Consider the following 22,607-nt stretch of genomic DNA (forward strand, 5'->3'; position numbering starts at 1 on the left):
TTAACAGGCACTTAAAAATAATTAGTTAATATGTGTTTCTTAATAATGTAATGCAGTGTATCTGTCACAATGTTGCAGCTATGATATTACTACAAACAGGATGGGTTGCAGAACTGAACCTCCAAGTCAGTTTATTCAATGAACTTGGTGCAGAATTTATAATCCCATCAAGTTGTCTGTAAATATAGAGTAACCAAACAAAGCATTACAATCATAAGTAATGAATTACTAAACTCTTTTACATGTACTGTATGAGCAGTGTATGTTCCATTAATATTGGGGATCTCTCAGAAGCTGCATCCATGATAAATTAATTTGTTCCCAGATGCATTTGTTTACAGAACTTTTCACAAATTAATATCTCTGTCATAACAGTAATCTCTGTGTTCTCCAACAATTAGCACACAAGAAAAATACACTCAGTAAGATATTGTTTACAATAAAAATCAATGCCTATAAGCAATCATAAGGACCTTAAATTTATATTACCTCAGAAATATCTCACCAGGCCATGGTTGCTTTGAAAATCTTTGATGTTTTAATACAGGCTTCCCATCTGTAACCTGTTCATATATTGACTGACAGGAACAGGCATGCAATTCCTTTCTTTGATATACAGTGTACTTCATTGTTAGCTGTTTACTGAGTGTTAGTAGTGAATCAAATGCTAGGGGTTGGTACTCCAACTTTCACTGTGGCAGGCTCTGCCCTGAGATACAAAGCAAACTTACATAACTGTTATGAACTTCGCCACTTGCTTTCGAGAGCAAATGCAATTTGCTTCAAACAAGAAACTGGAACACTGAGGCTTACAACAATGTGCACAGTCCCAATCACAGGGTCATCCAGGCTGTTTGGTTGTACATATAACTGTACAACTGTATATGAGTTCAGCTTCCAGAAGAAAATCAGAGTTTGTCAGGATAAATACTGATGTTCTTGCTTACTCAATGAATGAATGTGCAGTTCCAGAAGATATTCACACCCAACACCCATTGATGGCCAGTCTTTAGAAATTCCAAATTAAAGTATCAGGAATCAAGAGCTCTAATAGAGAAAAAACCTCCATGTGGGGTATGAATCTTTTCTTGAAGAAAACAATGTCTGAGAAATCATTAATTACAAAATAATGTTTAAGAAACATCTTACCTTTCAGAGAATTTTGTAATCTACACTGTCTGGCCAGTTCATATACATGTATTTGACAAGTTGACACTGGGCATGTTTGTAAATTTGTGCACTTCAACATCACATTACTATGTAGTAGCACTGGCCAACTAAAAACAAACAGCATAATTTGGTTAATTAAAATACACTGTACATTATTAGGTTGAAATATTGGTGTAGATTGTTGCACATCAACAGATACAGAAACTATTTGTACCTGAATCATAATGAGTGAAAAATCGTGCATGAGACATTTACATGTACATGTAACAGCCCTCCACCTCAGAACCATCACAAATATGATATGATATTTTTAAACTCTCTGAAATTTCAGATTATTCAAGATTAACATATGCACATACATCATCTGGGGCAACCCTAAAACAATGAATTTGGAAACCGAAATCCAGAATCTGGAATCCAGAATCCGGAACCAAAAACCAGAATCTGGAATCCAGATATTATGAATGATGATAGAAATAATTCACTTCAGCAATGTCTAATAAATAAATATGAGCAAAAATCATTTTGTTGTTATTTATTTTCTTGGCTTTACTTCAGCCACAGACTGTAATTGCTAAAAAATTATTGACTAGTTCTGAACAACCCTTAGCTATATATCTGGCCCCGTTGTTCAAAAGCTGCATAAAGCTATTCATTCAGTACATCACTATCCAGTCAGGGTTACTGATTTTTTGGGTGGATAGAGTTACTCATAGCCTGCGAGCAGGCTCTAGTATCTGTCTCTATTGTCTGAGCAGGCTAAATAGGTGTCTAGTGTTTTTCTGCATTGGCATGTCACCAAGAGCCTTCATGCGGCTTTGCCACTCACACCCCCAGCCCAAACACGAGAGCCTGCTCATAGGCTAAGTTACCCATCTTTTGTTCAAGCTGGCCCTGGTGAGAGCCCGGTTCTTGTCTAGATCAAATTGCTCTGAGAAGACTGGTGAGCAGCACATTAACAACAAGCTATTATAGGCTATTGCAGTGAGTTTCTGGCAGTCTTTTAGCATCTTTGAACAGCATGTGGTCTGATCTGTCAGCAAGTGAGAAGCAGACAGAAGTAAGTGTGCAACATTTCTACAAATTGTTTTAATATGATGGCCGCCAAGAATGTGAAATGCTGATTTGTCACAGTATCAGTGTGGAAATTGTGTTAATCTGGAATTGGTCTCGTATCTGTTGGAAAAATCAGATTTCATATTTAGACCACACAGGTTAGCCCTTGGACTTCGAAATTGGGGGGCGTGACCGTCAATGTACAGGGGGCTGCCACTGATGGATATCCTGTTCTCTATGACATTTTCTATCTTGTTCAGTATGTACTAGACATAAAGGATAAATTTATACTTCCGGTAAATTGAAGATCACTTTTTAAACAAAATGGCAATTACCAGCAAGCTTATTTTAGACACTCTCGAGGTGCTTGGAATAAAATTAAGACGCACTTTACTGAGATTCTCATAATCATAGCCCTCACTAAAAATAACGGTTGCACAATTTCAACAGACGGGGAATTTTTGTTTCAAAAAAGGTTAAGTTTGAGGTCCTTTTTACTTGGCAGCTTACTTTTTACAGTCGAAAAGCTAAGCAAAACAATTTTCGCGTATTTGAAGAACTTATTTTCTTTGATTTGCGGATTCCGGTTTCCAGTTTCTGGATTCCGGTTTTTGGTTCCAGATTCCGGATTCCGGTTTCTGGGTTTTAGGGTTGCCCCATATTTAACATATTGTTTGCTTCACATTCAGTTTACACATGGCTGTTATCCAGCATAGGCAGACTTATAAGTTTTCCTTCAAAAATATATTGCAACAACTATTGCATCTTTCGTTACCTATTCTTGTGATGAAATGACACAAAATTCAAGAACAAGAAGTCATAAGCATAAAACTAACTTACATGGTAGTGCTTACAGTTCCTCTTACTGTCTGCATATGCTGTCCATAAACTGATGCTGCCTGGACAATGTACTCATTATTTTTCTGATCACACCTTTTAAAACGTCACTGTTATATAATTTGTCCTGAAAAAGCAATGCATGAAATGTTATGCCTTTGACACTCACCAAATACCTTTACATGATGTATAATGTACACCATATCAACAGTCACAATTCTCTTTACTTTCATTGTAACTCTTTTGTGTCATTTTCCCTCACTTGAAGACAGGACTTCCACATTAGGTTATAATTTGCCTCTGGAATCTCTATGAATTCACAGGGAGTGATAACAATTAAATCATGACTAATTTTAGCAAAGGAGGCGTTCAAATGTCAGATTTTAATGCTAAGTTTATACAGTAACTTTACATTACTCTTCGTATATATATATAATTATATATAACCTCTCAATTATTGCACCTATAGACAGAAGGTGTGCAGGGGGAAGAAATGTTCTAAACTCTCTGAACTTTTCCCCCTTACCTGTAATAGGATGACTATTATGAACTACGGTTTGTAACCAACACCAACATCAGGTTATGTATACACATGTATATTTTGTTGTCGTCTGTAATCATAAAAAAATAAAAATTTAAAATCTTCCATAAAGTTCACACTCAATAACACTGCTACATGTAGCGCTGTTACTGGAAATCAATTTAAGTGAAACTGTTGAAACAGCTCTGCCAAAATTTTTCCTAGCAGTTAAGGCAGGATAACAGAATATACATGTAGCACACAGCAAAGGCTAGAGATACACACATGTTAGTTATCAGTTAGGATTTGGTGAGCTTCTGTGCTGTAGGTATGGTGGAAAATAATAGATTATCAGAAATGAAGGTTCCTGAGACATTTTGACAGCACTGAGAGGAATTAATATATAAATTCACAAAAGAAGGAGAAGTTCTAATGCCCTGTCCAGTTCTCTGTAATAAAAATATCATTTACATATGAGTCATTTATAATATGTGGTTTGTGTTTAAAGCCGATATAATGCACACTCTGATTCACCAATTCCAGTGCATTATTTACATTTACATGGTATACCTCGGTAAAACCATAAAACATTGCGTGCGACTAAAATAAAAAATATAAAAAATAAAAATAAATGCCTAATTCATAACAATTTAAAATACTCAACACTAAAACGAACGTAATTCTTTACTTGAAAATTATTCTCCCGTAATGCCCATGGGCCAATTACAGGCATGCTAAAAAGTCCTAACACAAAGTAAAAGGAAATTAAGAAAACTATTGCTTTTTTCCGGAAAATTGTAGCAACTGAAGACAATGATGGAACACTCTGAGAGTGCATTCTATCAACCTGATGAGATAAAATTTAAGGAGAATAGAGAATTCACGAAGTTATATCATAAACAAATTGGTACAGGACAGGAGAAAGGAAACTGTACAGCCAGGAAGAAACTGAAACTTTCTTCGACCAGCAAAAAAGTATGCATGCACAACAAAGAAAACAGTCAGTGACATTCATTTAATAAGTTAGTAAATAAAAAATTAGTGTGAAGAAGAGAGCAAAGAGAGAGAGAGTGGAGATAGGAGAGCGCTCTCTCCAACTAAATTGTGTATATATGTATGTAAAAGTTATTCTTATTACTGAGAAATGGTCAGGGCAAGAACTCCTATTACACTGTTCAATTTACCGAGTCAATTAGTACTATCTCACTTTTTTGGAACATTTCCATATGAAGTGTAAATACCGCATTGGGGAATAACCTCTTATTAACAAAATACGGTCCATGTACCCCCAACCAAAAGCAATGGCACAAATAACATGAAATAGCCAATCAAAATCAAAGCAGAGCTTTATTTGCAGACAGGATTGCCATCCATAATCGTCTACTCGACATTTTGGACTATATAAGCATTTCACCAAACCGAACTAATTGGACAGACAACAAAATAAAATGAGGAAATCTACACTATAAACACAAGATGCATATCACTACATCTGAGCTCGAGTATCAACAGCAAATCCCTTTTCAATGAACGGTGACCGAATAAAAGAGAGGATAAAGAAAATTCGTTTAAGCTTGCGGTGTTAAAGTTGAAAAATTATTCACGCTTAAATTTGAATATTACTGAGAGTCTGTATTTTTGCCGACGGCTTAATTTAGCTATGCAGTCATTTTATTGGCAGTAGCTTTACCAGTCTTCAACCAATTTAACCTCGGAATTCACAAAAGCATTTCGCCAAACCGAATAAATTGAACTAACAAAACGAGGAAATCTCCATACTTTGTAATCACAATATGCAAATATTCACATTGGAACAAAAGTAAATTTAGCAAATCCTGTTCGCTTCGGCTTAAAATGGTTTGTAGACCTTTCTTGGTTCAGTTTTCAACAACAGAAGAACAAATTTTAGCAGTCTACGAGGCGGCAGTGCTAACTAAATCAGAGAAAACTTCAAAACTCGCCCGGCCGTGTTTACAAGTACGATTTTGGTTAAGCTTATTTTTAGATGTGTGGTTATAAGCTTAAATTGACGACGAAAATCGATAGAAAACATAATTTGTTTACAACTTACAGCAACCTCCAAAGCGACCCACGTGTTATTGTTTAGAGACGAGCGAAATTAAAACGATGCAATTTTTAAAATCTCTTATAGCATGGCTTCAAATAAGGAAGACTTTTAATGGATTCCAATTGAAAATAAGCTTATATCGCCGAGGAAACTTGTTAATTTTCATACCAAACGCAACAACAAAAGTCACTTACCGTAAGTTGGCAATTCAGTTCGGCCAGTGTATTCATCTTCCAGGCAGAAACTTGCAGCAAAAGTTGTGAAGACTAAACTGAAGTTATATTTTCGATAGATCAACGAATCAACCACTTCTTTCCGCTACGTTTACTGTTTTGCAATTTCTCTAAAACACTCGGGTACGTTTGATTTCTCTAATGTTCATCACCTGACCAAATCAGGTGACTTTTGAATTTTCTTGCACGGCTGCACAGCATCACGTTCGCGCGAATTTTGAACTTGGCCATGGGGAGTTCGGCAGTCTTCTGAATCAATTTGTCGGGTACTTTCGCCTCCTTTCTATAGCCCTCGTTAGCTTTGGTTCACGGCATTGTTCGGTATTATTTCACCTCCTTTCTCTAGCCCTTGACTAGCTATAATTCACGGCATTGTTCAGTACTGTTTCGCCTCCTTCCCCAGCGCTGGCCCGCTCAGTCTTTTTCGCGATCTTCTTCGCTACTTCTTTGCCTGTTAATTCTTGCTTTCTGTCTTTTGCTTCAGCGCAACCCTGTCTTAAAAATATTAAATCAACCTCCGCTATCCTTTTTCTTTAAAAATCCCGCCAAGAAAAATGGCATTCACCCGCTACCAACTGAGGGTGCATGTCTCTGTCAACCTATTAGCTGGAGTATGGCCGCCATTTTGCGCGACTCCGTCGTCGTCGTCGTCGTCGCCGTCGTGCGTACGCGCCCACGAGCAATACCGCTAGCCATGATAACCATGAGAAAATCAATTCATGGGTTTCCTTTTCTTCCCTATATGGGTATGGGGCTCCGCCGGAGCTCCGCTATAACATACTGTTATTTCAATTCAGTCTTTCAATTCAGTCGACTCTGTGCTCAGTGATGGTAACTAGCGTGGTTCTGTATGCCCATTTGAGGAACCTGTGATCACAACCTTTTATTCTTGCTTCCTCCAAAAGGAGCTAGGTGGAGCATGGGAACTATAATGCCTCGAAGCTTCCAAATATTCTTTCACGCGTTTCTTGCCCCTAGGGTTTCGCGCGGCCATTTTTTCCCTGCGGTTTTTTTTTTGCGTCAACGACGCACGACGGACAAATGGCCTGTTTACAAGGAGAGAAGGTTGCCCTAGCAAGCGGGTTACCCTGGCAAGCGGGTTACCCAAGCACTCACACATTTCCTTTTTTTCTTCTTCTTCGTGTTTACAAGGCAACTTGGGTTACCTGGGTAGGCGGGTTACCGTATCTGCGTGCTAGGGTTACCCTGGCAGGGGGGTTAACTTTTTCCCTTGTTAACACCCCAGGTAGGGTTACCCCGACTACCCGGGTTAACTTTCTAATTGTTTCCAGACCCTTTGAGTGTAACCGCGCATTGAGTTGTCCCGGGTTGTAGGGTTACCCCCTACCTGTGAAATTTAACTTGTAAACCAGGCTATCTTTTGCCCTCCATCTAGGGTTAACCCGCTTGCTAGGGCAACCCTTCCTCCTTGTAAACAGGCCCTAAGGGGGGAGGAACTGCTCGTAGTCTACTTTCTTATCTTTTCACTTTGCAATTGTTGGCTTTCTAAGTGAACACGTATATGAGGTTGGAAGCAGGCAGCTTAGATGCGCGCTCGCCGTCAAACTTGACGCTCGTTAGGCTGTAAACAGGCCTCCGATTGGGTTATAGGGCGAGCGGAACTGGCCGAGAGCGGTCGCTGGTAACCTTTTCACAGGATGGCGCTTATATTTTCTTTTTCCTGCCCTATTTTACAGTCTAGACGCCTGTATATGCATGGTGCTCTGCCCCACAAGACCTCTTATTCTGCAGGCTATGATGTTGCATAATCTTTCCTGAAAAAAAAGCGTGAAATCACTTGTCTTAGCGAGTGCTAGGATCAACACAAACGGTTTCCTCGCTTCCACTTAATTTACTATTTCTTCTTCGTTTTCCCTGTCGTTAGCACGAAACTGTGCAAATGTTCAGTATTTCCCTCCTTGTACTCACTGTTGATGGACAGTTTGGCAGCTAAGAAAGTGTTTCTCCTTCTCTGTGTAACCCTGATTGCTGTTTAACGAAGCACTATTTCACTAATAGCGAGGCATTGGTCGCGCGGGACTCAAAAAATCGATAGGTAGCAATGGTAATTGAATTACATCTGACTGTCGTTTTACTGACCGATCGCGCTTTCTCAGTAACGACCATAAGAAAATGTGACCTATTTGACTCCTTCAGAAACATCCAATTTTCCTTTCAAAAACTTTAAAATTTCGCTTCCTTCCCAGTTTACCTCCATCGTGTATCAATTCCTGAATATCTTTATCACCGACGAATTCTTCGGCAAAAAAAAATTCCAAGATAAAAAGAAAAAAGAAACTGAAATCAACAAATGCTAATTCTAAATGGCGTTTGAGCATGTTTCACATACTTTATTAGTCAATTAACATACAATATTAGGATGGGGCCTGCCCTACAAAAAAATTCTACGAACTATAAACTGCAATGACTTTGCACTTGGATTTTACATCATTTCTACAATGATAATAATTTTAAACGTATTTAACATAATTGTATATATGATTGCCACAAAGTCATCAGACACCTGCCATCTAAGCCGCCAAAACACTGTTTATACATGACGTCACGGCGGCATGTGTTCATGACATCTCTCTCCTTTGGAAAGGCCCCGCCCACACTACACCGGTAAAAATTGAAAACGCATCCAATGTTTTCCGTCCACACTACGCCGGAGGAATTTGGAAACGCAAGAATCACTGGTCATTTTGGATTTGTGTTTGAGGAACACTCGGTCGGGGAAATCACATAATTATCGCCATGTCATCGTTTTCGAAATGTTCAGAATGTTTTTCGTTTACACGAAAACGAAAACCCGGCGGTTTAAAATTCCTCCTGTTTGAAGAGCGTTTTTGAAAAGCTCCGCTTTCTTGACGGATTAGTATGGACGGCAGGCCTAACCGTAAAAATAAATTTGCGGACCTTTTTGTCCTCTTTTGGGGTCACGTGACTTCTCTCTACCAGGCATTTCCAGATGGTTCTAATTTTAAATTCTTAAACAAGCTAAAAGTGATGACAAAGTTGCCTATTATGAAAACATAAACTATATTTTTTAATTATACAGTCAAGATGACCATGAATATACATTAAAAGTGGCCAATCAGAATAAGATCTATGCAAAAAACATACACCCAGTTACAAGCGCGGGACATGGGTTTAGCGTGTGGCCTGGGGTAGAAGTAATTTTGAGCTTTAATTACCAGAGCACGTTGCAAGCGCTCAGAGGAGTTACAATTGACCGTTGGAATCGATCTTGTGGAAGTAAGAAATGACTCATCAAAGCTTCTGTTAATCTCGTCTTCACTGGAAGACGATGCTTTCCCAGACAGCCAAGATGATATCCGAGGAAAGTTAATAACTCCTCCTACCCAGTGAGTGAGCGAATGATTACAATTGAAGACAGACGGAGGGTAAATAGACACATAAATATATCCATCACATTAAATAGATACAGCTAACTTCTTGTCCAAAACAGTACATAGCCCGTATTCACACTAAATAGGCCTTTAGTGTAAACACTGCTACTTCAATCCTGGCCAAAAAGTACTGTCAATTTTCTTTAACAGCAATTCAATTTACCCCCACCCTGTCCTGTTCACCTGGACAATGTTGCGTTCAGGAGAGGACTTCAACATCGTTTAGGGGGGGGGGGGGGGGAAGAGCTTTGTTATGTAAGGCTATGTAAAGCTATTTCTACGACAGGAAATTGTGGGTTACTTGCAGTTTCCACGTAAAAAAAAAGCGAGAAGTGTCCCAAGCCCTTTTGGCCAGGATTGTTGATCGAGACAAGCTCTTCCTCTTGAACGAATCCTGTATGAATACATCACCTAATTTATCCGCGACTTATGTGAAAATTGCCATTACTGAATCGCTACATAACTTGCAGGAAAGTTTTTTATTTTTATTTTTTCGGAACAAAAAATGTGGCTTTCACCACAAAATGCCAAATTACAGAGCCTGGCACAACACTAGACTGCTGCGGTAGAAATTAAAAAACTGCTCTGGTAAACTGCAGCACACTCAAGCAAGGGCTTATATGCCAAGTGCATTAATAAACAACTGTCTACAACTATTTGTTAAAAGCATGCACATCATTACTAAGCACTTATGTTACCGCTGTTTTCACACATTAACATTACTGACAGCTTCAGAAGGAGTAATGCCAGAAGCAGTCGATGGCGGAGCGTTGCCTGTCTGTGTGAATGAATAAGGTGGTGGTCTCTCATAATTCTTTGGCAGCTGATAGGACGAGGTCAAAACAAAACATTCAACAGATACTTATTACTTAATCATGATATCAACATAAAAAAAAATATTTTTATCACGGGTGATCACACAAAAACACTAACCCCCTTCTTTATGAACATGCGGCAGTTTGTTATTGCTTTGGTAGCACGTACGGTGTAAGTGATTGGCTCTTTGCAAATTGCTGGCTTCCTCTGTAGCCTAGCTTGGATCTTGCTATTGGAAGTTGGTGATTGATATTTACACAGCCAAAGGAAGTGGATAACTGAGTGTGGTCGTTATAACTAATGAAGATGACATTAGCAAGTAGGTAGTTAACTACATAAAGGGGCCAGGTTTTCAAATGAAATATAAACTTGTAAGTACAGTGTATAGCTGTGCCTGATACGCATATTTACATCAACACTAAAATCACTTTCAACATATTGCATGGAAAGTCTGCATGTTCATACCTGAACTTGTCCAGGAGTCTGCACCTGAGTACCAGTAGCACCAGCATATGACACAGGCACTGTACCAGCTGGGTTGGATCCTGATGGCATGGTCCAGAACATAGGTTGCTGCACAGGTACTCCAGCCTGTGAGATGGTAATTTAATTATTTATTGCATACTGTACTAAAATATATGTACATGCAAATGTCTGTACTCTTCAAATACCTCAGTCCATTCTGACAGATCGTACTTGATGACACCGACAGTAGTCTAGACATTAATGCCATGTATGTGAAAAGTGTGGGTACATAGCTAATCACAGGATGACAGTCATATGTTATGTAAAAAATTATTTGTAGATGCGACACAGATACAAGGATCTTGCTATTCAAAATTGGTGTTTGATACTTCCAGCCCAATTCAATATGGTTATTAAAATGATTATCAGGGTTTTTTAGTTCAGTATCGTGTACACTTAAGACTCGAAGAACAGGCAAAACCAGATTTATAATTAAAAAGAGCAGAAAATATGAAAATAGGAACAAATTAAAGAAATTACAAGACTATCTCAAGAAAATTCAAGAAATTGAAGAATACCTGAAGAAAACAATAGAAACAACCAACCAAAACAGAGACATGCAGGACAATTAAGTCAAGTGCATCTAGCAATAAATTAATCTTCTACCAGGAAAGTGGAATCGTCTTTAAGGGAATTATAAGTCACTAGAAAAGGATGATTGTTTCATTCAGTTAAAGTGCAACTAACCCCCAAAATTTTTTTGCTTACTTAAATCTCCTTATTTTTCTTATCACCACTGCAAAAAAATTATCATTGTAGCTATTTTCGTTAATTTCCTATGAATTTTTGAGGTCCACAAAATTAGCCCTTTTCATGGCCATGACAGGGCAATAGCGAAGAATGGGGTGAGTTGGCCTGTGACAATGTTTAGCTTCTAAGAAGAATGTAACTATGTGAACAAGCTGATTGAAAATCGCTGCACAATACAAGCAAGATGTGTTTTTGAAGGGATTTGCAGTATGGCGTGCTTAGGAAAGAGCAATCCTCTTCATTCAATACCTACATCCCAATGACACTTGTCCAGAAGTGAGAAAAAGCTGAAAGCAGTGTGCAGACTTGTGCAAAGTTGGACATCGAGCAGTTCTTCGATCTCAGGTTCCATGCTTCTGTAAAACCTAGGATTTTCATGGCCTGTACATTCTTCCCTAGCTTCTAGTGCGAAGCTTGATATTGTCAAGGTCGACAAGACATGAATGGTTGAAATAAGCTGGGAGTCATCTGACTATTCAATTCAAACAAGCCCCAGATGTCCCAGACCAAAATAAATGGAAACTACTGTAGGTGAGATAATCATACGACAAATTATACGCATCAAGTTTTCTTCGTCCTCGAAATAGAGAGCTTTCTAAACGAATAATCAACCTCATGTACATCCTACAGCACAGTGACTGAGATAAGTGAGGCTTCGAACTGCAGAACTAACCATGTATTTGTGGATTACATATGCAACCCACATGCACGAGGGCCGACAATCGGCGCTTGAGTTTTCATCATGATTAGAACTAACTTAATTAAATGAATGTCACCTGTGATGAAGGAACAAAAACAGCTGGTTGGCCTGCTGCTGGGTGCCCCTGTGGCATAGCGGTCATTGCGCCGCTTGGCTGAAAAAGAACCATACCTCCCTGTGCTCCCGGGTACATGTACTGGGGTTGCTGTGGTATGAACATGACCTGTTGATTGGTTGCGGCAGTCTACCAACAATCAGAGGAAAAGCATTAAAAGATGTCAATAACAGTTGACATCAGAAAAATTGAAAACTCAAAAACTATTCTTGAAGATAACAAGTTCCCTTAAATTTAAATGTCTCAAATATCCCAATTGCATTCTTTAACTTGACAGATTCAGTCTAATGGGAAATTCACCACAATTTCTCAAGTTTTACATGTATGCCAATTCTATGGAACCACCCTCATCAATTGTGGCTCTTGGCAAATTAGGGAACAAGAATTCTCTCAGTTATCATAAAATACATGAAATACATGTAAAATAGTAAGAGCGCTTTTCAATTGAGCGTCGTAAAACCAAAACCAAAACCAAAGTAATTGCCTGATTACTTTCAATACTCAATTGAAAAGCGCCTTACATGCAAGAATTACAAGAGTTGAGTATTGCAACTTACAGATCTCAGAGCACCAGATGGAGTGTTACAACAGACACTAGCACAGCAGTAGACGGATGCCGTAAGGGCCAAAAAGAACTCCACAATAGAGAAGATAAGCAGACAAGAGCCCAAGCCGGCTACATTTGCTGCTGTCTCCCTATCCATATTAAACTTGTCGTAGCAGTTCGTATAGCTCCAGTAGCCATATGAGGAATAATAGTTATCATTATTATAATATGTCCTCTCGCAGTGTTTGAGGCTGGAATAATCAGACAGGGTCACAGCATAGCAGATGAACATGACTCCAGCAATGACACAAGCAAAGATGGAGAAACCCATAAAACATCCAATCTGGTAACAGAATCAAGAACGTACACATGGTTAATGCCTAAAATATGACTTTTAAAACCCATTGATGAAAAAATGTAGAGTACTGTACATAATTACAATTTCTATGTTACAAGCTAGCCAGATGAGTATTTATTTATTTTGTAAATGAATAATTAAAAATAAAGTCCATAACAAACACAGGGCTCGAAAAAAACTTGGAATTCCAGCTTGCCCTTAGGACAAGTAGCTTCTCAAAATTTGCTTGCCCTGGGCAAGTCATAGTTTGTTCTTTTAACAATGTAGTTGACAGACAACTTGCCTGATCCCTTGCCCATTGGGCAAGTGAGAATGAAAAGCTACTTGCCCAGAGGGAAAATCTACTTGTCCCAGATGACTGGACAGCACATTTTTTCCAGCCCTGAAACATTATATACATGTAAACTTCCAGTAGATTTCACTAGCTGAGGAATGAATGAAGATAAAAATAAATTACTATATTTAGAGAGAAGGCCAAATAAAAGCAATTTTTGCATACATCCAGCCCTGAAACATTATATACATGTAAACTTCCAGTAGATTTCACTAGCTGAGGAATGAATGAAGATAAAAATAAATTACTATATTTAGAGAGAAGGCCAAATAAAAGCAATTTTTGCATACATTAACATATAGCCTCTTCCAGGCTCTCAGTAGTTGGGGATCAGCGAAAAAAGAGGGTAAGCGAGAGAAAAAATGAGGGGGGGACTATAGCGAGGAAGAGAAGGGAGAGTGCTTGTAAGAATATCTTTAACAACCCTCTTCCACCCACCTTTGGTTTAATGAGGTGTCGAAAAGTAAAAATGTCTACTTGTCAATTAGCTGGAAATGTTCTCCTATTTCTCGCGTAAGGAAGTAGCACAATTTGTGAGAGGAAACCTGATCTGACTGCATGTTTTCGATCGCTCGTTTAAAATGGGGTTGACAGGCCCACATGACTCCTACAGTTCGTGATATTTGTACATTTGTCATTCTCTTTTCAGTCTCTTGACCTTTCTTCACTTTACTCGTGTTTAATGAAGAGCACTTTATGGTGTGGTATTAGGAGGAATTTTAAGTAGGGTTGAGCTGTTAGACTATGCACTATAGCAAATTTTTTAAGGTCATAACCAGTCTGCATGGTTTCCACTGTTGTCTGCATGTCGCTTCACTGAGTTTGACACCTCTGCAATTAATTTGCCATGTGCTTATGCATTGTTTATGGCCCATTTCTATTGCAAGATATACCTTTAAGTCTCTAAGTATTTGCTTTCAAGGAACAAAACATGAAATTTTGTGTGAACATGTTGCTTACTTGCATTCTTCAGTATATTGTGATGCCAGGCCCAACTGTTTAATTACAACTGTTTGCAAGTACAGTATGGTGCTTGTTATCACAGATATCATATTTGTCCTTGTCCGGTTTTTTCTTTGGAGACACCGTAGCTTTACTTCAAGAAAGCTATACTTTTGTCTAGAGCCGTTCAAGTGTTTCTTGCATCAATTCAATCGATGTGCTTACTGTATGTCTCTTGAGCTCGATGTGTAGATATAATCCTCCTTTCTTCGTTCTGGCACCACATGATTCAGTTGTAACTGTTTGTGCACAAGTCTGTTGATTGTTTTGTGTGTTGTATATGCCATTGTTTGGCTTCGTTTGTGGAAAGAGCTGAAAAATTAAACTTTTCCCAAAACTGGTTTGGAGAATCGTGAAAACATCTTTCCCACGAGCTAGATTTACTAAGCAGATTTCTTGCTCCTTCCTTAGCACTTGATTATTAGGGAAATCTTGCAGACCATCGTCCAAGATGAAACGCAATTTGGCTTTTTTGAAATCGCACGTGCAGACCGCACTTGCCATCTTTCTGATTGACAAGAAATGAGGGAACCGACAGAGTGTTGACAGTACTGTCATGTTAACCAATCAGAGTGTGTAACAGCTCCTGCTATACCAGAAGAGGGTCATTAAAGATACAATGTACTATTACAGGCTATCTCACCATTCCTCGCCTTAGTCCTCCCTCATTTTTTCTGGCTCACCCTCTTTTTTCGCTCGTTCCCAACTGCCAAGAGCCTGGATCAGGCTAACATACATAATACATGTACATGCAGTCTGGCTGCAGGTCACATGGCTTAGTCCAAAGTTCAGTTTATTTGTTGTGGCTAATTTTTTTTCTTCCAAACTTATAAAGTAACAAATCTTATCTGTACATAGCGTATTGGTCCTATCTTTTGTTTTCTCAGAAATGCAACAATATTGTTTAGGATTCTGGGGTGAACCATTCACATACACTGTACATGTAGTGGCCATAGCAACCAACCAGAGTGCTACAGTACCGATCAGAAGAAACCTAACAGGGAAGGCGTTTGCGAACGGGAACAGAACGGATACAGAATGGGTACGAGAACGTGAACGGAACGGTTAGAGAACGGATACAGAACGGATACAGAACGGATACAGAACAGATACCGAACGGAAATGGAACAGATACGGCATGGTTACGAATCACAAAAATGGAAAAAAGCATTCGCCAGAACACAAACTGTAAGAGAACGCGTTCTTCAGAACACATGGTAGTAAGTTACGCTATCAGAATGCTTACCAAGGATTTGGAAACGATGTAACTTTAAATACATGTTCATTCAATTTTTGTCCAGCCCGGCGATCTTGACAAAATGACAGAACGAATCATCTTATGTCTTTTTTTATTTCTTTTTACACGCACTAAGCAAGCGTCTTCCCTGCATCTTCTTGTCCATTTCGTGTTCATCGCGGTCATTTTGTTATTGTCAACAAGCTCAACTTATGTCCAAACAAGGAAATGGATGGACGAGTCGAGTTAGACTGGGATTGAAAGGTTTCCTCGTGAAGAGAAACAAAACAAAACATCGATGTCTTGGTCGACCTTTATTACAGTGTTGTTGACCAACTTTGTGGAAGGATTGGTGAGCATAACGTTCAGTCTTTACTGAAAATTCGCCTGTGAAAATAATGTCAGTAAAAGTATCACAAAATGCTCACTTTGGATTTTGTCCGTACTTTGCACCGCTCGCGTCCTTCAGTGAAGTTTCTGCCACATTCGCCGAACAGTTTTCGCCAATACTTCAATGTTAAACCTCACTAAAAGTGTTCGTGTAAATACAAGAGCCGAAAATTCGTCTTTTGCTTGCATTTTTTCATCGATGGCGTTAAAAGTGCTTGGCAAGCTAGTTTACTTCTTCCTTTCCTCAGGCAAACACACGGATATCCGGTCGCTTCGTATCGTTTCGGAAAAAGGAATTACCCGGAAAAAGACTTACTATAAACTGGCCTTGAAGTTACAATACCATCTTCCCGTATTTTTCGAGTAACTGGACCCATATTTTCACCACGAAAATTTAAGTTTCCTGTTCGTATTCTCGCATAAAGGCGACAGTTTTAACCCATTTTATGAAATGCAAATGAGTGTCGCTAATCTTGTAAACAAGTTCTCACAAACCTCGTTCCTCTGAACGAGTTCCAAGAATGCTTACCGATGGAATGCTAACAGAACGGGAACAAAACAGCACAGAACGGATACAGAACGGGAATGGAACGGATACAGAACGGATACGGAACTGATACAGAACGGATAGGGAACAGTTACAGAACGGGAACGGGAACGCATGTGGAACGGAAACAGAACACGTTTGGTCAAGCGTTCCCTCTTAGGTTTCTTCTGATTGGTACTGTATATTCTAGCTAGACAAACACACTGAGAAACACATGTTGTTGATATATAAACAATTTCCTCAAAACTTCAGTGCATCACAACCAAAATGATGTGGCATAGTGCACCTCTTCATCTGTTGCCTCATACAAAAATAGGCAACAAGGCTTTGAACATTCATAGTAACTGTTAGTAATTATATTCCAAAGCAAACCTGTGGAAAGGAGTGTTACATGTAGGTATTGATTGAAATAATTTATGAATAATCACCCCGGTCTTCTACGCAGCATTTAAGTATGTATGTCTACAGTACAATGTACATCAGTCCCAAGGTCTCCCAAAATTTCCTAACACCCTAATCATTTTGAAAACAAAACACTTCTTTTTAAAATAGCTCCAAGTGTTGTGGTAGCTAATTTTGATCATAAAAGCTGAGGGACAAACGTCAAGCACAATGTTTCAGTTTGATATGGCTCTCACTTGTGTTTAAGAAATATGAACAATGCCAACAAGAATTTCTTCAGAGTATTAGTAAGATTTTCAATAATTTTCTAGAAAGTACAGTTGAAGAACAGAAGTCAAAATTCCTCCACAACCTATTCAGAAATTGAGACATACAAAGTTAAAAAACTTACCAGACATTTGTTTGGTTTTGAGTCATCTCGTGCTCCAACATATCCCAATATTCCAGTGATAAAGACCTACAATATGACAGAAGAATAACAAATCATAACTGTTAGAGGTTTCACAAGTGCTTCATATAAATGGCAGTGATACATACACATGTACATGTCTGTATTTCACTATGTACAAGTATTTACTTGAAGAGCTGCACACGAAAGTGGTATAAATTTTGTTAATAAGCACTGCCTTTAAATTGGCTTCCTGTAGATGCAGACATGTCTTGGTTTGTCATGCATTCATTCATCCTTAGCAAATGTCTGCTGAAATCAACAGCAGATTCCTTTCCTTTTGTTTGTAAACATTAGTTGGAAATCGTGGAGCGATCTCAAATTAAAGAGCCTTTCAGTGCATGTAATAGAAAGCTCTTTTGGACTGAATTTTCAAAAATTTCACGTGGCACTCGATCGGCTCCCACATTATTTGATCTTGCAAAAATTTGCATTTCAACCAGTTAATAAAAAATGGGGGTCACCATACTCGTCTTGGGTTTTAAGACCATGACACTGAAGTTAAGGGTGTTTTCATGGGTAACACCGTTGCTATATTGACTTTTTGCATCATGAAAAAATAAATAACTTATTCATCAATGATTGGGCATTTGTTTGATGCCATTATTGTAGCATCAACTAACAACGAGAGGTGCAGTGAAGCACTGCTCTATCAAAGAAGAAGAGTTGAAAAATACGGGGAATTCAGCGTATAACATCTGCTGAGGCTGGCTTAATTGGTTGACTTGGGAACTTTTGCCATACATGTAAACTCACATGAAATCTACAATCTGCACCGTCTTTACCAAAGTAAAATAATTTTGTAGCTTTTGTTCTTATCTAACGATTTCCATCGGATCTTCAATAAAAACATCACGCACACAAAGTAAGCTCAATTATAAGCGAATGAACAACACTCAAGTTCTCTGACTTACCCAGCTGCCGACCCACACTCCAAAAGCAACGTACGAACTCCAATGATGGGCAGCAAAAATACATGCTAATCCAAAGACGATCATTAAAGCACCAAATACCATCTGCGCGACGGCTAAACCTCGCAGAGTAGGCGCTCGATACGCCATGATTAGTCAAACAAACTCGAAACACAAACAATGCAAGAAGGAAGAATTTGGACATGTATGACGTCATACGTCAGGCGATTTTTCGCAACCTCGTTCCCAGGGACCTCTCTCTACCTCCCTTGAGACTACCGCTCAGAACCGCTCACAAGGACAACCGAGGAGTACTAGGAGCGAGTTTCCGAGTCGAGTAGTTTTCGGAAATTGTCGGCTATTCCAATCACATAAATATGGGGATTGCCAGTGGTAAAACCATGTTGATCAACGAGATAAGTTCGTTTTTATTCACCTGACATGTCAAGAATAATGTGTAGAGAGTAAAGCAGTGAATTGTTCGGCAAATGCTGCATATTTCTTTAGATCTCTTCCCGTTTAGTTCGTAAACCGTAAATTTGTACGCCGGCTAACACATTACACTGTAGACGTCTTTGACTTATAATAGGCACAAGAGTTTTTAAATACGTCTTTCCTTGAGGACGATATTGATCCGGCGGATCCCCGAATTCAAACTTCCTTTGCCTTGTCCCTCTGACCGGTAGGATCTTGAAAATTTCCACTGTCAATTACTTTTACGTATTTCCGGTATTACGTAAATATCGGCTACATAGAAACACGTCCCAATGTAAAATTTTCATTGTACCTGAAGAAGGCTGGTTTGGTCAGCCGAAATATAGTACACCGTCAAAAAATCATCCTACGTTGTGTCGGTTTTTGCTTTTATATTCTTCATTTTATATGGGAAGCCGATTAGATCACTACTGATCCAACGTATACCAGCAGGATCATCGTTTCGGTTTGATTGAAAATATTACCGGCCAGAGGAAAACAACTTATTAACTTTGATTATCAAAATGTAAATTCTTTTTGCTCGCGCCATCATTACGTCGACAGTTGAGTTGATTTTCTCATGGTTATCATGGCTAGCGGTATTGCTCGTGGGCGCGTACGCACGACGGCGACGGCGACGGCGACAGGTCTCAAAAACCGCTGAGCATGCGCACTCAGTTCCCGCCTTCAAATGTTTCAAAATGGCGGACGACGAATAAGATTTCGCCACGTAATTCAGCCTTTCATCAGGCTGCTCATACATTTATTCAAACTTCCATAATCGGTTGAATTACGCCTTCAACGTTTCTAGTTTGCCTTGGCATTGTGTTTAGTGAGATCGGCGGTCATTTTCTACAGAATATTCACCCTTACCTGGTTCCCCCTTGTGTAAACGTTCGCTATTGGTGGAAGAGAAACTGGACTCTGATTTTCTCGTTTGTTAAGACGGCCCAGTGTTTGTTAAGCTTGAGATTTGGACTACGTTATCGTTGTTTCTTCCGCAAGGAAATATCAAAAATGACTTTTTTTTCGTTTCCATGGTTTTGAGAAAACACTTCCCAAAGGCATTATATGGTTGTAAACTGAAAGGAGCAGCTCAGTGAAGCTCTTTAACGATGAATAATGGCTGGATTAATGGCAATCTGACGGCAAGACCTCGTCCGAGCGGATGTAAAAAGTGACTCTGTGAGTAGAGACAAGTTGTTTTCTCACCAGGCGTTCCTTTCGTGTTAAATACCATCAAGATTGTAATTCCCATCATTTAATCAATGCTCTATTGTAGTGTATTGCACGCCTCTCTTCGTTCATGTGAAATAAAATAGGATTTGTTTAGAATATCAAGATGGAGTTGTAGTCTTTCTTCTCAGCGTCACGGTTAGCTGTCGAATATTTCCCGCCATTTCAAGGTGCATCCGCTTTGAAAAACTAAGCTTACCTAGCTCAAAACAAGCAACTGGATTTCTTTTAGATCTTGTTGTACTTTTTGTGGAAATCAATAATATGCGCCAAGGGACAACGGGCCCTTCGAGGCGTTAAAGAAAAGGATTACTCGATCAGATCGCTGTTAATGAAATGAATTAGGGGAGGATATTTTTCTGTTCTTTCGGCCAAATGAAAATTCATGGAAAAGTATTAAACGAGACAACTTGTTGCTTTCCGCAAAGTTCCGCTGGTGATACCTGTTCAGGGAGGCTGACTAAAGTACCTCTAACACCTCATTACAGTGTTCGAGAGCCTGGACCACAGCGATTTAGCTTTCTTTAAACCCGAGCATTTGCAACAAACACTTAAGCTTAAGTTAATTCAAGCAGACGCACAGGAGCGAATAGTTTGCAGCAAACATTATATTTCGCCGAAATAGGTAGGTACATAAGCTTATATTCAAGCTTACTTCTCAGAATTAAAAATGATCGTACACTGTAGTGGGATGCAAGGTTGGTAGCATAAGCACTTCACTGGCTTCTGATCAGGGCATTGTAATGGTTTCTTTTGTTTTTGAAGCAATAAAGAAAAATTATCTTGCATCATACAATACCTGCGTTTACTTTACGGAGCATCCCTAAAAAGGGCTTTCCAGCATCAGTACCAAAAGTTTAACGTACAGAAAATGCTTTACTAGTTGACACAACTCAACCTAAAAGACTCAACTTATTGATTTTTAATAAAAACAGAGAGCCAGATTTATAAAGCACTCCTGGGTCAATTTGTGATCCAACTATTGTTGGAATATAAAACCCAAAAAACAATATTTAGGATTTAAAGTGAAAAAAAAAATTACTTCATGAATCTGAATATCAGAAAAAAATGTATCATTCTGTGAAAATGTCTAAGAAAAAATACCAATCATTATCAAATCTGGGTTCCCCACAGGTATACAGGTATAGCATCAAAATAATTACATTAGACCTTTTAAATCATTCAGCAGAATGCTAACTTAAATGTCGCCAGATTACAACATGAAAGTGTACACAATGTAGTTGAGGAGCTTGAACAAGTCAGTGCAAAGTTACTGGAGAAAACACAAAGTAACTAAAACCCTATTTTGACTGGCAAGTTGTGCATCACCAGTCTCTGCCCCAACCATTCCATTCAAGTGAAAAAAAAAATTGTGACCAAACATGTAAATTTAATTTCTTATTTGAAATTGAAAACACACAAATAAGTCAGTTTTTGCAAAATCCAAAAGAAGCTGCAGTTTGAGAATGGGATCATTATAAACCTTTCCCCCTAGAGTCAACCATCACTCTGTAGTCAAGGCTCATTACAAATTTTAACTATATTTGAGCATGCATCAGCACTAATAAACAACAAAAGGGCTGAAGTGCTAACCCATGTTTAATGAAGGTATCAAGATAATATTATCCTTGACTGTACTCAACTGTTAATACAGGTAGAAATTAAAGGAGCTCAGTCATGGTATTTTGTGTCATTTTGGCCACACACAAAATTACCTTCAAATGGTAGGAAACCTGAAAATAACAGTTTAATAAGATAGGAAAACACCAAAGACAATGATAAACCATAAAGGAACAAGGATGGCTAAGGATGGAGCAGATTAACATGGATTACAATCGACGAATTTGAAAAATTGAGGCTAAATTTTTCAATATGTGCAGACCGTGACTGAGCTCCTTTAAAATGTTGTGAACATTTGTAGCAGAACCAGAATTCGGCAAACATGTTCAGCAGTTTCACAGAACACTGACCAAGCACTATACACAAGGGTGGTAAACACCTCTATGATCTGACTGAAATGGAAGCTTTCTGTGATCAGCATGCTGCTGGACTGTTTGGTCAGTTGCAAAATACATGTATCTACAGTAGTTCAGAGACAAAATGTTTACTTAGCATTTTATCAGGGATATCTGGCATAACATCTTTTTGTGTTTGTGTGCGTGCTAGAAAAACTCTCCAATCCAGAGGGCAAATGGCTCATATCTCAAAATGAAAGGAGCCAGTCACAGTTCACTGATGTGTACATGGTTCTTGGGTTCAGCTGCCACCCACAGCCATTACTTAACTATGAAAAGACCTTGGTCGACAGACAAGAAGACAGAAGTACAAAAACAAAATTTGTTTAATAAGGGAGGCAATAAACGTGAGATCACATGTTGCTAATAATCATCAACTGGAATTAAATTAGTTAGTCTAAGCCAGCAATTTTTTGGTATTTCCACTTAGAAAACAGAAAAATTTGTTGTGGATCATAACAAAATTATTGTCCAATCAATGATCGTAGACAGAAGATGAGTCT

At 38.7% G+C, this 22,607-nt stretch overlaps 1 protein-coding gene and 1 long non-coding RNA gene across 5 annotated transcripts in view; both read right to left on the reverse strand.

Moving 5' to 3' along the window:
* Positions 1-613: 613 nt before the first annotated feature.
* Positions 614-22,607, reverse strand: part of LOC149105204 (uncharacterized) — a 182,747-nt gene continuing 160,753 nt past the window's right edge. Inside the window, exons 1-4 of one of the 4 annotated variants that reach the window (XR_016201340.1) lie at positions 5,655-5,839; positions 3,291-3,674; positions 3,067-3,190; positions 614-1,277 (exon numbers count right to left, since the gene is read on the reverse strand). This is a non-coding gene — a long non-coding RNA (uncharacterized LOC149105204). Of the gene's footprint in view, positions 1,278-3,066; positions 3,191-3,290; positions 5,840-22,607 lie in introns of those variants that run through there. The other 3 variants (XR_016201339.1, XR_016201341.1, XR_016201342.1) reach the window with 3 other exon arrangements.
* On the reverse strand, positions 8,210-18,572 carry LOC110044623 (uncharacterized). The gene is made up of 6 exons (XM_020750185.2): positions 18,383-18,572; positions 17,412-17,477; positions 12,761-13,093; positions 12,165-12,332; positions 10,579-10,704; positions 8,210-10,120 (listed from the first exon to the last, which is right to left on the reverse strand). The coding sequence occupies exons 1-6, from the start codon at positions 18,527-18,529 to the stop codon at positions 10,004-10,006; spliced, it is 957 nt and encodes a 318-aa protein (XP_020605844.2). The 5' UTR covers positions 18,530-18,572; the 3' UTR covers positions 8,210-10,003.

Source organism: Orbicella faveolata, unplaced genomic scaffold (assembly GCF_042242905.1).
Source record: "Orbicella faveolata isolate gen_17 unplaced genomic scaffold, um_ofav_v1 contig_34, whole genome shotgun sequence".
In the NCBI taxonomy this organism is placed as follows: Eukaryota; Metazoa; Cnidaria; class Anthozoa; order Scleractinia; family Merulinidae; genus Orbicella; species Orbicella faveolata.